The sequence below is a fragment of the Ursus arctos genome, unplaced genomic scaffold, assembly GCF_023065955.2.
Source record: "Ursus arctos isolate Adak ecotype North America unplaced genomic scaffold, UrsArc2.0 scaffold_15, whole genome shotgun sequence".
Lineage (NCBI taxonomy): Eukaryota > Metazoa > Chordata > Mammalia > Carnivora > Ursidae > Ursus > Ursus arctos.
In genome coordinates this window covers 51390664-51404355 of record NW_026622819.1, presented here as the reverse complement: position 1 = coordinate 51404355, position 13692 = coordinate 51390664, and the positions used below count along the sequence as shown (strand labels likewise).

General features: G+C 38.3%; 1 protein-coding gene across 2 annotated transcripts; it reads right to left on the bottom strand.

Moving 5' to 3' along the window:
- Positions 1–1736: 1736 nt before the first annotated feature.
- On the bottom strand, positions 1737–9042 carry CCNG1 (cyclin G1). Of its 2 annotated transcripts, XM_026510920.4 has the most exons (7): positions 8781–9042; positions 7379–7642; positions 5517–5770; positions 4594–4672; positions 4416–4514; positions 3797–3991; positions 1737–2981 (listed from the first exon to the last, which is right to left on the bottom strand). In XM_026510920.4, the coding sequence occupies exons 2-6, from the start codon at positions 7640–7642 to the stop codon at positions 3800–3802; spliced, it is 888 nt and encodes a 295-aa protein (XP_026366705.1). In that variant the 5' UTR covers positions 8781–9042; the 3' UTR covers positions 1737–2981; positions 3797–3799. The 2 variants fall into 2 exon arrangements, with proteins under 2 accessions (XP_026366705.1, XP_057168280.1); XM_057312297.1 differs by having other exon boundaries at positions 1737–3991; positions 8781–9014.
- Between the last annotated feature and the right edge of the window lie 4650 nt (positions 9043–13692).

Genomic DNA, 13692 nt, shown 5'->3' with positions numbered 1-13692 from the left:
AGGATTGTCAAGTATTCCTGGTGAATTGATTCTTTTATCATTATTTAATGGTCCCTTTTTGTTCCTGATCATTTTAATTGCTCCAAAATCTGCTTTGTCAAATTAATGTAAAACATTGGCTTATCTTTTTTTTTTTTTCTTTAGGATTTTATTTAATTTTTTTTTTACAGATTCTCTACCCCCAGTGTGGGATTCAAACTCACATCCCTGATATAGAGTTGCATGCTCTACTAGCTGAGCCAGCCAGGGGCACCAAAATTGGCTTATCTTAATCCATCTCATTTGACTAATGTTCACTGGTTTTGGCTTATGAAAATTTAAAGATTTTATACTTAGTAAGCCATAACACATTTTATAAAAACTATTCTATTATAAAATAGGGAAAATAAATTCCAAGGTGTTATTCTTTTATGATCATGATGGTAGCACTGAAATTAATGTGGCCAGAATATAGTTTTTGTTTGGAAATTATTCAATTTCATCAATCCATTTAATTTTCTATTTTGTAAGGTAATGTGCAGAGTGGCTAAGAACAAAGCCTTTGCCTGAATTTGAATCCTAACTCCAAGTACCAGGTTTGTGACCTTGGGCTAATGTCACCTTCTGTGTGAATCCAGTTCATTTGTAAATTTGGATATCCTCATTCACTTTGGAGGATTAGATGAGAGGATTCATATAAAACACGACAGTAGTACCTGACAGTAAAAAATCATTATTGCTAATCACAAATGCTAGATGAGAAATGTGTTATTTTTTTAAGTAAGCTCTGTGCCCAACATGGAGCTTAAATTTAAGACCCCCAAGATCAAGAGTTGCATGCTCTTCAGACTGAGCCAGCTAGGCACCCCAGAAATGTCTGGGTTTTTTTTTGTTTTGTTTTGTATTTTGTTTTTAAAGATTTATTTGAGAAAGAGAGGGCACGAACAGGAGGGGGAACGGGAGAGGAGAATCTCCAGCAGACCCCATGCTGCCTGCAGAGCCTGATGCGGGGCTTGATCCCACAACCCTGAGATCACCACCTGGGCCAAAACCAAGAGTCAGATGCTCAACTGACTATGCCATCCAGGAACCTGTCTGTTGTTTTAGATAGTGTGCTACATAATTAGAAATACATTAAGGCTCAAGTGCCCTTTTTAAAAATTACACTGAAAAGAGGGATTATTAAGTGTATCTAATCCTAGTCAAGGGCAAAAGGGATTTTCCTTTATAAGTTTTTGTTTCAATAACTTTTTGCAATGTTCACTTTGCCTTCTTCGTTTAATTAAACATGAACACTTCAAAATCCTATGTTTCAGTTCTAATTGCCAATCTAAGCAGACTAACACAATACCTGGTAGTTATCTGTCATTACCAACCACCTTGCTGGGATGCCATTTAAGGTAAGACAGTTTGCACAGAACTTCAGGTGGGTGGAATACAAGGGTGAATTTGTATTGAGAATATCCATAGTAGTGATGAATCTAAATGACACGTTACCAATACTGCATCAACACCAACTTTTTAATGCACATTAAACATATTTGTCCTAATTTTGTGTCTTCTGAAAAGCCATTAGAAAGTAAAGCATGAATTGGGTAATAGCCATACTATTAATAGAGATTTTGTTTCTGCTATCATGCATCTTCCTGCTAAATTTAAATATACTGAGTGGAGATAGCTCTTCATTGTAGTTCTGGTATCATATTGCCAAACCAGTTAAATCAGAACAGAAACAAACAAACTACCCAGCAAAAGAATGCATTTCAATAACTTTATTGAAAGGTGTATCCCTTAGTACCAAAACATAACGGTAGTTGGTTAGGCTACCTCTGCCAACTCAGAATTAACACCGATGTAGTCAAATTATTGAAATATACCAGCCTTTTGGGAAAACTGAAGTTATCCACAAAATACAGTTCACAAAAGTATGAGATACATTGTGGTTCTTTGGTTTATTTTCCAGTGCACATTTACCCATAGCATGATGTCAAAATTGGGTACAGCCATTGTGGATGGACTCAGGCCACTTGCTGCACTGAGTAACTGTTTACAACACTTTTAATGCTGTAGATCTCCTTATAGTCACTAACTTAATAGAAAAATCTCGAATACTACCTTGGCAACTTCATAATTATGATGATGCCTACTTACTTTTTTAAAGACTTTCTTTTGGCACAGGAGGGGAAATTAGTGAAAGTATATTCTCTTCTTTTAAAAATTCTAAATTAGAAGCAATAGCAGTTTTTATAAAACAGCCCTTAGTAAAAACTGGAGTGTTGAATCAGCAAGTTTTTGGAGGGAAGTTAGTTTGAATTACTAACACACACCAAAAAACCAAATTTTCTTGATGGGATTACATGGAGGCAGTAGATACTGTGTAAATTTTATCATGGATACAAATATCACCTGTTTTTTAGAAAAAATATTAAAGATAACTTAATATGCCAAAATGACTAGGCCTGTAGTTTTACTTTTATAAAATGCCTTCCAATTTAAGTGTAATTCCCAAATTTCAATAAACTCCAATCTCTGGATTATCTATTACTTGCACTACAGGTACCAAGAAACCATTTTCACTGCCTGGAATAGTGACCCTTGTTATGCCTTAAAAGTGCATTTGTGAAATGTTGGTTTTGATGTATAACTCCTAATTTAGAATTTAATTAGGTTACCACTTTTAATACCACCTAAATACAATATACTGACCCAATATAGAAGGTTAGGCCAGTGTTAGAAATGAAGATTCACAGTTTACCTTCCTAGGCTTGTTACTAACATTTCACATTTATGCTCTTAGCTTTGATTTGTATGCCTCACAGATGAATTTAATTCCACTATAGCTTGTTAATTAGGTAGTTTTTCCAAATCTGAGAACATCAATGCTAATCTAGTTGTGATGTTCTGAGGCTTCACAGCTTAAATCCACTGTAACATTACAGAATCCATAGCTCAGGATTGTGAAGAAAGGCTTCAGAGAAGAGCTTTTTGTTGCTGTAACAATCCTATTTAAACAAACAAAAAACCAAGTTGTTAGAATTCTGCCAAATATAAATATTATTAACTGTTAAAAATGAACTCTTTAATCAAAGATTTATAATCATGTCATATGTAGATGTGTTAACATTTAGTTTGGAGAAGGAAAAAATTAAATCACCACTCAGTTAAATTCAGATGGCGAGAATGTATATCCTATATTATTAGTGATGAGATTTTCATTTTTTATGCATTTAACTACTTTCCCGTGTTCCAACTGCTATAGCAATGATATACAAATATAGTGTTGAGATACCCTGGCAGTTTGCAGATACCCAGTATGGAGACCACCTGCCATAACTTACTCTAAGTGTAACATCCAAGTTCATGCTGATTTTGCTCATAAGCTAACAGTCTCAAATTAGTTCATTTATGGTTCAAACTTTTGGTCCTGTTGTCCTGCTCAGGCTTGTGTTAACTTTAAATGTGCCAGAACTTGAGTCTACATATAGCAAAATGATGCGAAAAATAGTGTCTTAGTGCTTCTTTTAAAATTTAGGTTATTAAGGAGGATGTGATTTTCTAAGCTGATAATTTAATGAAATGGCTAATGTACTATCAAAGGTTGGATAATTCCTTACTCTAAGGGTTTTGTATCTTGAATATAGCAAATGCCCTCAAAATATTAACTGCCTAGATCAGTGAAGTCATTTTCCCCATTGCTATTCCAACTCCATCTTGTTTACTTTGAGAATAATTCAGATTTTAATTCTTGAATTATAGAATAAAACTATAGCATCACAAAATTTTCTTTATATGGAGAGTAACTATGAACCACATTTACCAATTAAGGGACCATTTCAGGAATTGTTGGAAGGTGGGTTATTCTGTAGTAACTATGCTTCAGTTGCCGTGCAGTACGTCCAGAAACAATCCATTTTAACTTCTGAACATTTGGTTTGGAACACTTGTTTGATGAATATTCAGTTAAACACTTGGATACAAGTTCTTGCCAGAAGGTCAAATCTCTGCCATTTATCTGTACACAAATTAAAAAAAAATTATTAGTCAATAAAAAGTCCTACATGGGGGGCCTGGGTGGCTCAGATGGTTAAAGATCCAACTCTTGATTTCAGCTCAGGTCATGATCTCATGGTTATGGAATAGAGCCCCATGTCAGGCTCCAAGCTCAGTGGGGAGTTGGCTTGAGATGCTCTCTCTCTCCCCTCCCATCCCCCAACTTGTGCTCTCTCTCTCTCTCTAAAATAAAAAGTCCTATAGTATTTAACCACAGCAATAATTGTGATCTTACTAACATGTGTCTTTCCTTGTTAAATAAATTTGAGGATAAGCTACTCAAATTTCAAATACACATGACATCTCATTGTACTTTAGGAGATAGTACAAGTGGTTTAGTTTCTTTTACAGCCCTTAACACCATTTAGGCTATGACCTTGACGTACCTTGGAATGTGTCTGAAGACATTCTATTCCTTCTGTTAACTCTACACACTTCTGTGCTTGGATCTCCAGTGCAATGATAGACAATGCCAACACAGAAGGCTAAAAGAGATAAATTTTAAAGTAAGTGTTGAAAAGAAAATAGGTATATAAATAGGTTTAATCTTTATAAAATATTTACCTTTGCTTTAGAAAATATGATCCTGCAGTGGCATGCCTTAAGTTGAGCTTCTAGTCTTTCAAAATTAAGGCTATTCCTCCTTTAAAAAGGAAAATGAGATTAATTTTATGTAGGTAATTTTACATGTAGTCAAAAGCCAGATGTTTAGAACAACACTGAAGTCATTTTAAAATGAAGTTTATGGGGGCGCCTGGGTGGCGCAGTCGTTAAGCATCTGCCTTCGGCTCAGGGCGTGATCCCGGCGTTTTGGGATCGAGCCCCACATCAGGCTCTTCCACTAGGAGCCTGCTTCTTCCTCTCCCACTCCCCCTGCTTGTGTTCCCTCTCTCGCTGGCTGTCTCTCTCTCTCTGTCAAATAAATAAATAAATAAATAAAATCTTTAAAATAAATAAATAAATAAAATGAAGTTTATGCACACTTATCACAGAAAATAAATTATTTGAAGAAGTCCCCTTCCTTCAGGGGCATTAACTTCTTAAAGATAACCATACATGAATTTTAAATAATTTGTCCCCCCCCCCCCCGCCAAAAAAGTATTGTATCACAACTATCAAGTCTTTTTTTCTTTTCATTTTATTCTATTTCTGCAGCTACTAAAGTTCTTTTTCCATAAATCTGTTAGATGGTTACTTACTAGGTTCTATGAGTTAAGTAGACTGTAAGTGGAAAATGTAATAAAAAAACTGTTGAAATGTTCTTTAATCCCAAGAATTAGCCTTCAGACTTTAAAAAGCTGTTGAAAACTGAAAGTCTCAGTTCTGCTGGACAGTGAAGTGAAATCCAAAGAGCTGCAGCTGTGACTTTTTTTTCTCTCATTTTATTTATTTTGATTGGAATTATCCCAAGATACTGATTTTTATGCAACACCCAGAATACCATTCTGATTTCCAAATCTCTTTTGGTCAAAACAAAGATTACATACCTTTCAATTGGTAAGTTCTCTTGAATGAGTGAATAGTAGAGTTGCAGAAATTGAAAGGCAGTAGTAGCTTTGACTTTCCAACACACCTTCTCCAGTACAATCTTTTCCATTCTCATCAAGTCTGAAACCGTGAACCTATACTGGCTTATTCGGATCAAGTCAGTTGCCAATGGGACATTCCTTTCCTCTTCTACTGATTTAACAGCCAAATAGAAGCAGCTCAGCCCCACACACCCAAGGTGCTTGGGCTGTACCTAAAAAGACAATAAACCCATGTTTTTAGCTTATTTCAATTAAAAAAAATAAAGGATAATCAGATCCATCATTATGAAAATGTATCTTTGAGGTCTATTTCTAAACGGTGAAAGACTTAACGAGATCCAATCATACCTCAACTGCAGGGTGTCAACGCCAGGTACCCACTTGTCACCAATTTTGGAGAAACTGGACTAAGTTTTAGTATAATGTTTGCCTTCAGCCCATAAAAAAATTTTTTTTTTCTTCCTAAATCATTGTAGAACTGTAAACACTATGTTCTAGTTGGACCAAATAAATTAACTGGTCCAAGGCTTATAGAAGGACTAAAACTCCGTACGGCTTATCCACAAAATTTCTTTCTAGGATGTGGTGTTTTTCCAAGCTGTTTCCTTTGTAGTAACACATAAAATCATTTTAAAATACTTTAGCACACACTGTTTACTCTGCCTGTAAAGCTCTATCCACTACCAATCTCTTATTTAATATCATTTCCTGAATGTCTACAATGTGACAGAGTCAAACTTCTATCCATCCTAAGTTCCAAGTTAAATGAAACTTTAAGAAGCTTTAACCAGTGTTTGTACCCTCCTTTTCTTGGAACCTCTTCAGCAACATATTCTTTTTTAGGGGTTTAATTATATTATGCCTTGCATTGTGTGAGTTATTGGTACAAATATTATTTTCATATAAGATTATAATATACTTAAGGGACAGATATATATTATTAATCTGTGCAACATGTATAGATTCAAAGGTAGTGCTTGCACAGGTGTCTAAAGAATAGTTTAATTAGTTGTTGAGCAAGTTTCTTGAACCATCCAATTCAACAAATAGGGAGTTTCTTCTGTATATGACGTGTTGTGTTAGGTACTTAGGTACTAAAAGATGAGTTCTATTCCAATTGTCACATCATCTCATCCACTAATGACCATGGGCATAGAGAAGGCAGATGTATTTTTAACAGTTAAGCAAGCTCTGAAAGTTCCGTGGATGTCCTGCTTATCCAGTATAGGGAAATAATTACATAAATGCTCCTCCTTCAGAAGATACTCTCTTCTCAACTGTATGCCAACTGATGTTAAAAATGGCAAGCATAAGCAAGATCTGAATAGGCCTAAGGCTAAAACAGAACTTTATATATGACTGGAGATTAAGAAATACACTCTAATGACCAACTGGTTCATGGCATCTAAGGAAAAAATACCCCACCAAAAAACAAACCTCTAATTCTTAATCACAGTCAAGCATTCTGCACCTAACACCTTTCTTTCAATTTAAAAACAACAGTAGATAAATAAAAATACCCAACCTATCAAGAAAGATTTTAAAAATAACAGCCAACTCATATTGGGAGAGTCTGCAATTATTTGCTATTAGACTATTTTTCAGTGTCAGAAGTTAAATCTAATGATGCATTATTCCTGATTATAAGGAAGAGTATTCATCAATGCTATAGTATACAGAATCATCACAATGTTTTGGCCACTTGAAGAAAATAAAAAAGGTCAAGTTATGAATGCTAGCCCCAAGCTAGAGCAATTCCATCTCCAAAACACACTGAGCAAAACTAAGAAATACTCAGTGTAATGTAGCTTCAAACATACCTTCATTTTGGACAGGAATCTGTCCAGTAAATTCACAGCTAGAGAAAATGTCTCCGAGTCGAAGCCAAAGAACTGAGTTAGGCTAAGAAGATCTTTTACTTCAAAGTCCCTTAGCCTTGCAGTCATTCTGAGGCCATTATCGTGTGCAGATTCAATTAGTCTCAAGCCGCAGACCTTTGGCTGACATCTCGACTCCTGTTCCAACAGGGCATTCAGCTGGTGTAGCAGTTTCTGAGAGTCAGTTGTTGTCAGTACCTCTATCATCTATATATAGAACAAGGCCCAGAAAGGAGTTTAAGAAAAGCCCTTCCTGCCTTGTATCATGCCAAGTACTTTATTACACAAGTCTCCCCTCCCCAATGCTGCTAGTGAATCTAAGTCCTTGCAAAGTGCCATCTGTTACAATGGCCCTCCGCCCCCCATCCCACCAGTTGGTCACATCCTAAATTCTGAATTCCTAGAGGGCAGGAGCCATGCCTTAAGAAATTGCAACTCCTCAAGAAATACTTGTTCAAGTCATTCATTGTCAAAAGATAACAATATAGATGCTGTAAGATGGGGTGCCAAAACTTTGAAATTAGATGGTAGTATGTAATTCTGCCATATATTAACAATATGAACTGTTAACGTTAGTTAATTTTACTTCATCCCTATTTCCTCATCTGTAAAGTGGGTATGAGGTTACTACCTACCTCATAGGCTTGTGTGGAAAAATGAGATCACTTAGGTATAGTGCTTAGCACATAGGTACCTAAGAAACGCTGGACAATAATAATGAATTTATTTCTACATCTGTGAAACGACGTAGATGTTTCTACGTCTCTGAATGGCAGCTAAAATTAGATAACATGATTCGCGTAGAGTTTTGCACAGTGCTTGACACACGGTGCTCAATAATTGTTAACTTTTATTGGTGTCAGGAAAGGAAGCTTAAAGGGTGCTACGGGAACACATAGTGAGGGCGGGAGGCTAATTTAGGTTGCAAAATGAACCTGGGAGTGTCATTAATTTAAGAGTCGGTATTCCACAGCTACTACGTCCCGGCCACAAGCTAAACCCTGGATACATGGATACCTCCCACACCAAATGAAAGACAGGTAGGCAGGGGATCTTTAAAGTTGTGTGACGGAAGGGGTGGGCAGATGAGGAACCTCTAACTTTATGGGTCCAACTCTTTTTGCCCTGGGCCGGTCCCTGGGACCCGGCCGACCTGACAGTAAGACTCTCAAGAGGTCGGATCTGGCCCCGCCCCTCCAAGCTCGGACTAGCCTGGACTTGTTGCTTACAGCAACGGGAGAGTTAATCGAAGAAAAGACCCCGGGCCGGACCTATCCCTCACCTCACGCCCCCAACCCTGCTCCCTAAGCCGCACCACGAAGTCAACCCCGAAGTCCCAGCTCACCTTGACTGCGACTGCGGCTCTTCAGCGGTAACCACCCTCCCCGGGCCTGCTCTCACCTCACCCCACGATATCAGATTCGATAGGCCCACGAGGCGAGGGCACTCGCGGGTAAAAGGGGAGAGGCCCGGGGAGGGGGAGCCGTCCTGGGTGGAGGTGTCCGCAGCGCCGCCCAGACGACACTGCCCACCACAGGGTCAGATCGGAGCCGAAGGGGCCGCGCCTGAGCGCCAGGGTAATATATTGGAGGGCGGGGCTTTACCCTGGTGGGAGGGGAAGGGGGGCTTTTAGCTCCTGATTGGTGTAGTTCTTTTGATGGATGGCCCCAGCGGTCCAAAGAGGGCTGGTTTGGGAGGGAGGAAGTCCAGCCAATCAGCACACACTTCCTATTATCCGGAGACAAATTCTCCGCCCCTTAAAGCCACGCCCCCTACCTCTAAGCGTCTCTCATTGGAGAATTTCCGAAAGTGTCTTCAATGAAGAGGAGATCGAACTGAACGTTGCAGGCAGCCTGTCCAGGCTAAGGTCTCTTCTGGCAGCCGGATTGGCCAGAATATCATTCCAGAATGTACTGGGAGTTTTTGTTCCCTGCGGTTTAGTAGAGTTGTTCGGCCTCCTCTTTGTAAAAATACAGTGTCTAGTTACAAAACACAAAGTAAAGCATTGATTTTTCATTACGCATTGAGAGGTGGTGAATTTTCTATGCGGTGGTGTATTCCGTGGGTTTCTCCTTGTGAGCTTTGGATATCAGTTTGATTATTGCCTTATAATTTATCGAAGAATGGAGTTGGACTAGGTAAATTCTTGGTCTTTACCAATTTTCTGAATTTTATTTTTGAGCAAACTGAGAGAAAAGTTGGTAGTTTTTGAATGGCTTAAAATGGAAGGTGTGTGGTTGACTCAAGTGGAAAGTACATGGGAAAATGTGAGTCCATGCTATGTTGGGAAAATAATTAGCCTAAAGCCTCTTGGACTCCCTCCCTTTTTCTCTCCCTCACTGTCACAAATGAGAAGGGCCTACATTAAAAGGGCTTGAGGACTGGTGAGCAGAGAGTCAGTTATCAGTTCTCATGGACTGTACTTGGGTATCTCTCTTATGACCTCGTCCTGGTTAGTGGCTGGCTGATCTATGAAAAGTGAAAATCTGAAAGATTTGCTGGTATCTCTACTCTTTTCTCTGAGGTGTATTTTCTTGAGGCAATGTCACAGAAACAAGCCCTGAAATGGGGGCAGAATTGTGGAGAGGAAAGGGGAGGGAAAACTGGGGAGAAAAGTTAATAACTCAAAATAACACCTCAGCCACAAAATCAGGTTAGTTGACAAAACTCAGCTTTTCAAATGGGGAAGGGGCTTTGGTCCTCCTTGAAAACAAACTTTCATAATGAGTATAAATGGACAATTTAAAACATTTACAAAGTACTCACTACAATAACGTGTAAGTTTACAAATGTACATGTTTCTGTTTCGGCTTTTAGTTACAGAATTAGGAATACACACACACACACACACACACACACATATATATATTCACATACATACATTCATTTACTCATATCTATTGAACACATAATATGTGCCAGTGGAGAACAAAATATATTGGTCCCTGTCCTGGTGGAATGTGTACTCTTGTGAACACTATAAACACATAGACTTTGGAATAAAACTTATTTTCAAATCTTAGGCTACCAACTAGCTAGGTGACTTTTAGCAAGTTATTAAATCACATTGGTTTCCATTCTTTTCTCAAAATTGGCAAGTCAAAGTACCCTATTCATAGGGTTATTGAGAGGATTAAATACCGCAAAGTACATAAAGAGATAGGCACTATGCCCAGAACACAGTAAATACTTGCTAAATGGCAGCCTTTATTATTAAATTACTAACATTTCTTTTGAAATGTCTTGCTTAAACATACATTTGATTGGGTTTCTCAATTGTCACATTTAGTCTTCTCAGCCTAGAATCAGAGTATTAGAATTGTTTAGTTAAAACTAATAAAAGTATCTAAATAGCATGTATTAATTTCTACATCTTTTATACTTGAAATTTTCACGTGAGGCTTTAGGTAGTGTATCAGTATTCACGTGATAAAAATGTTTCTCTCATGTTAGAATCTTGTTATTATTTTTTAAAATCTGAAATTCCCTACATGAAAGTAATTGTTTCAGTAGCTCTGAAGAAACATTGATTAAATATAAATCAAGTCAAGTGGACATTCATTGCCTCTTCTTTCCCTTACCCCCGCTGTCATTTTTATTCCATAATATTAGAATACAGACTATAACTTAAATAACTGAAGAGACCTGATTAGAAAAATGTGCAAATGTAAGATTCAACTAAGTACTCTTATAAAAGAAAGAAAATGAGCCATTCATTAGCTATGAAATTATTTGTAAAGATGTGTAGATTTAGTAATGAGTTTCAGGAATATTTCAAATGACTGGCTTCTCAGGGATTTCTGAGGCTCAATGATATATGCAGCTGCCATCTTCATACTTTCTTCTCCATCAACAGTTAAGTGCAGCAAGAACCAAAGCTCAGAATAATGGCCTTGAGCCTGGGCAAGAATCCCAGGCAGTCCCAGGAAGATTTAATCATATTTTCTACATTGTAGACTGCAGAAGTGCCTTTGAGCAACAAACATTATAACAAGCAGGTATTAGCAGTGGTCCTGTGTCAAATGCTGCCCTGACTCACAGGGAAATTCCTCATTGGTTCTGTCTTCACCCTGGAGATTGGAGGAGGTTTTGCACCTCACCCTCTGTTTATGCTCCCTGACAAATGTCTGGGACTTTTGTATGCTAATTTTTCCAATTGAGATAAGGGACCAAGAAGTGAGGATCAAAAGGATTTCAGCTAAGTACCTTGCACTCTGCTTTCTGATCCTTCCTGGAACTAGTTAATATACAATGCCTTCCACCTCTCCAGCTGTTCACTACAGCCTCTGCTCAGTCTTGTTCATATGAAGAGAGCTTGCTTGGCAGTGGCTTTTTCGAGTATTTATTAGCTCCTGGGTACGAGAGAAATTGTGTATAGTCTGGGTGGTGGTGGGGAGGCAGGAGGAAGGATACATAGAAAATAGTTTAGTAATGTCAGGTATATCATGCCATTCAGAGATTCTACCTTAGATAAGGTAACCCCTTCCAGCTAATTGGGGTTTCACTACATTGAATGCAAAACTATACTTTGTCAAGTAACCACTGCCACATAAAGGCACTGGGAGACATTAGGGGAAGATCTGCTAGCATTTAGTCCAATCGACATAGACTCTGTTGAGTGCAGGGCTCAAAGCCAAGATCAGCCAATAATAACAAGAGTTTGTATTTGTTCTGTACTTCCCACGTGGCAGGGCGTGTGCTGAACTTAAACCCACATGATCTTACTAAGTTCTCTAAGAACTTTGGTATTATTGTTATTATTCGGAAGTGTATATTTTCTGTTTGGTAGCTACCATTTACTGTTAACTAAATATACTTTAAACATAACTTGAATTTGGATTTTACTGCATTAAAAAAAAAAAGTTTTTATTTTGGAACATTTCAAACTCCTTACCCAGCTTCAGTAGCTATCGACATTTTGACCATGTTGCCTATTTACTTTGACCATTCAACAAATATTTGTTGAGGACATTGGAAGTGCCAGACTAAAAGTATTTTGTATGTTGGTGTTCCAGACGAAAAATATTATAACTTTTGAGCCGAGGGTGTGTTGGTTATTATTCTCCGTAACAATAAGGAGTTGGAAGGATAAGCTGGGTCATTGTCATCCAGGTACATGTCTTTAGTCTGAAGGCCACACTGGGGGGTTCTCTGTCGTCTGCTGCTTTGGTAGGAGAGGGTGGGAATGGGGAGGAAGAACAGTTCCCTCCCTTATTCAGGTTTCTGCCTTGGCTGCTACCCTTTTTTACCAAAAGCGCATGTGCACGCACACACATATTCATCTACACAAAAGGTTTTGTCAGAGTTGAGATTTGGAAAATGAAGTAATATTATATTTTCTAATCTTGCTTTTTTGTTCTGTTGCACTGAATAAGGTTATGTCATAGGTCAGAACTTTTGTTCTCTACATTAGCCTAAAATTGGCCAGGGCCTTCCTTGCTTTATGTCACCATGCCCCTTGTTTCTTTAGCCTCTTCACTCTAACTCCTGATCTGAGTTTTGAAAGATGTAGCCAACTGAAGAGGCTGGTGCAAAGGGCATTCTAGACAAAAGTAACAGTATGTGGAAAGGCACAGAGGAAAGGAGAGTGAGTTGATTTCTACAAATGGAATATAGATTACTCTGGCTAAAGCATGGAGGATGTTGGGGGGGGATGTCTAACAGTGAGATGGGGAGAGAAGCATTTGTTTATCCTAAAGGCCTACGTAGACCATGTATACTATTTTGGACTTTATTCTACAGGTTTTAGGGAACCAACCATGGAACTTAAAGGATTGCCACAATTGGATTGTGATTTAGAATGACTACTGGGCATCGCATGAAGACTGTGAAGAGGGGGCCAAGAGTGGAATTGGGAAGAGTAGTTGAGAGACCATTGCCTTAACCTAGGAAAAAAGTGATGAGATTCAATCAAGGGACCAAGTGTGGGAATGCAAAGAAGGAGATGGATTTGTCAAGGGACATTTCAGGGTACAGCTGATGGATTATGGAGTCTGATTAGATTTGATTGGTTAGGGGATCAGGAAGAAGGAGGAGTCAGTAATGATGTTCAGATTTCTGGTTTAAGCAACAGGTTGAATGGAGATTCTGTTTATATGCTCAAATCAGGGAATACAGGAAAAACACCAGGTTTGTGGGGGAAGTCTTTGAGCTAGTGATGCCTGAGGAACTTCCAGGTAGGGATGCGCAAAAGGCACCTAGAGAAACCTTTGGTGCTGTAGATCTCTTTGGGACTCATCAGAATATGGGAGGGGGGG

Bases quoted from the DNA above. Each gene is read 5' to 3' on its own strand.
- CCNG1 (XM_026510920.4), bottom strand. From the start codon at position 7,642: ATGATAGAGGTACTGACAACAACTGACTCTCAGAAACTGCTACACCAG. The intron at 5,771-7,378 runs GTATGTTTGAAG...TTGTCTTTTTAG, and splicing joins GATTCCTGTCCAAAATGAAG to GTACAGCCCAAGCACCTTGG. The intron at 4,673-5,516 runs GTATGTAATCTT...TCCTTTTTAAAG, and splicing joins GAGAACTTACCAATTGAAAG to GAGGAATAGCCTTAATTTTG.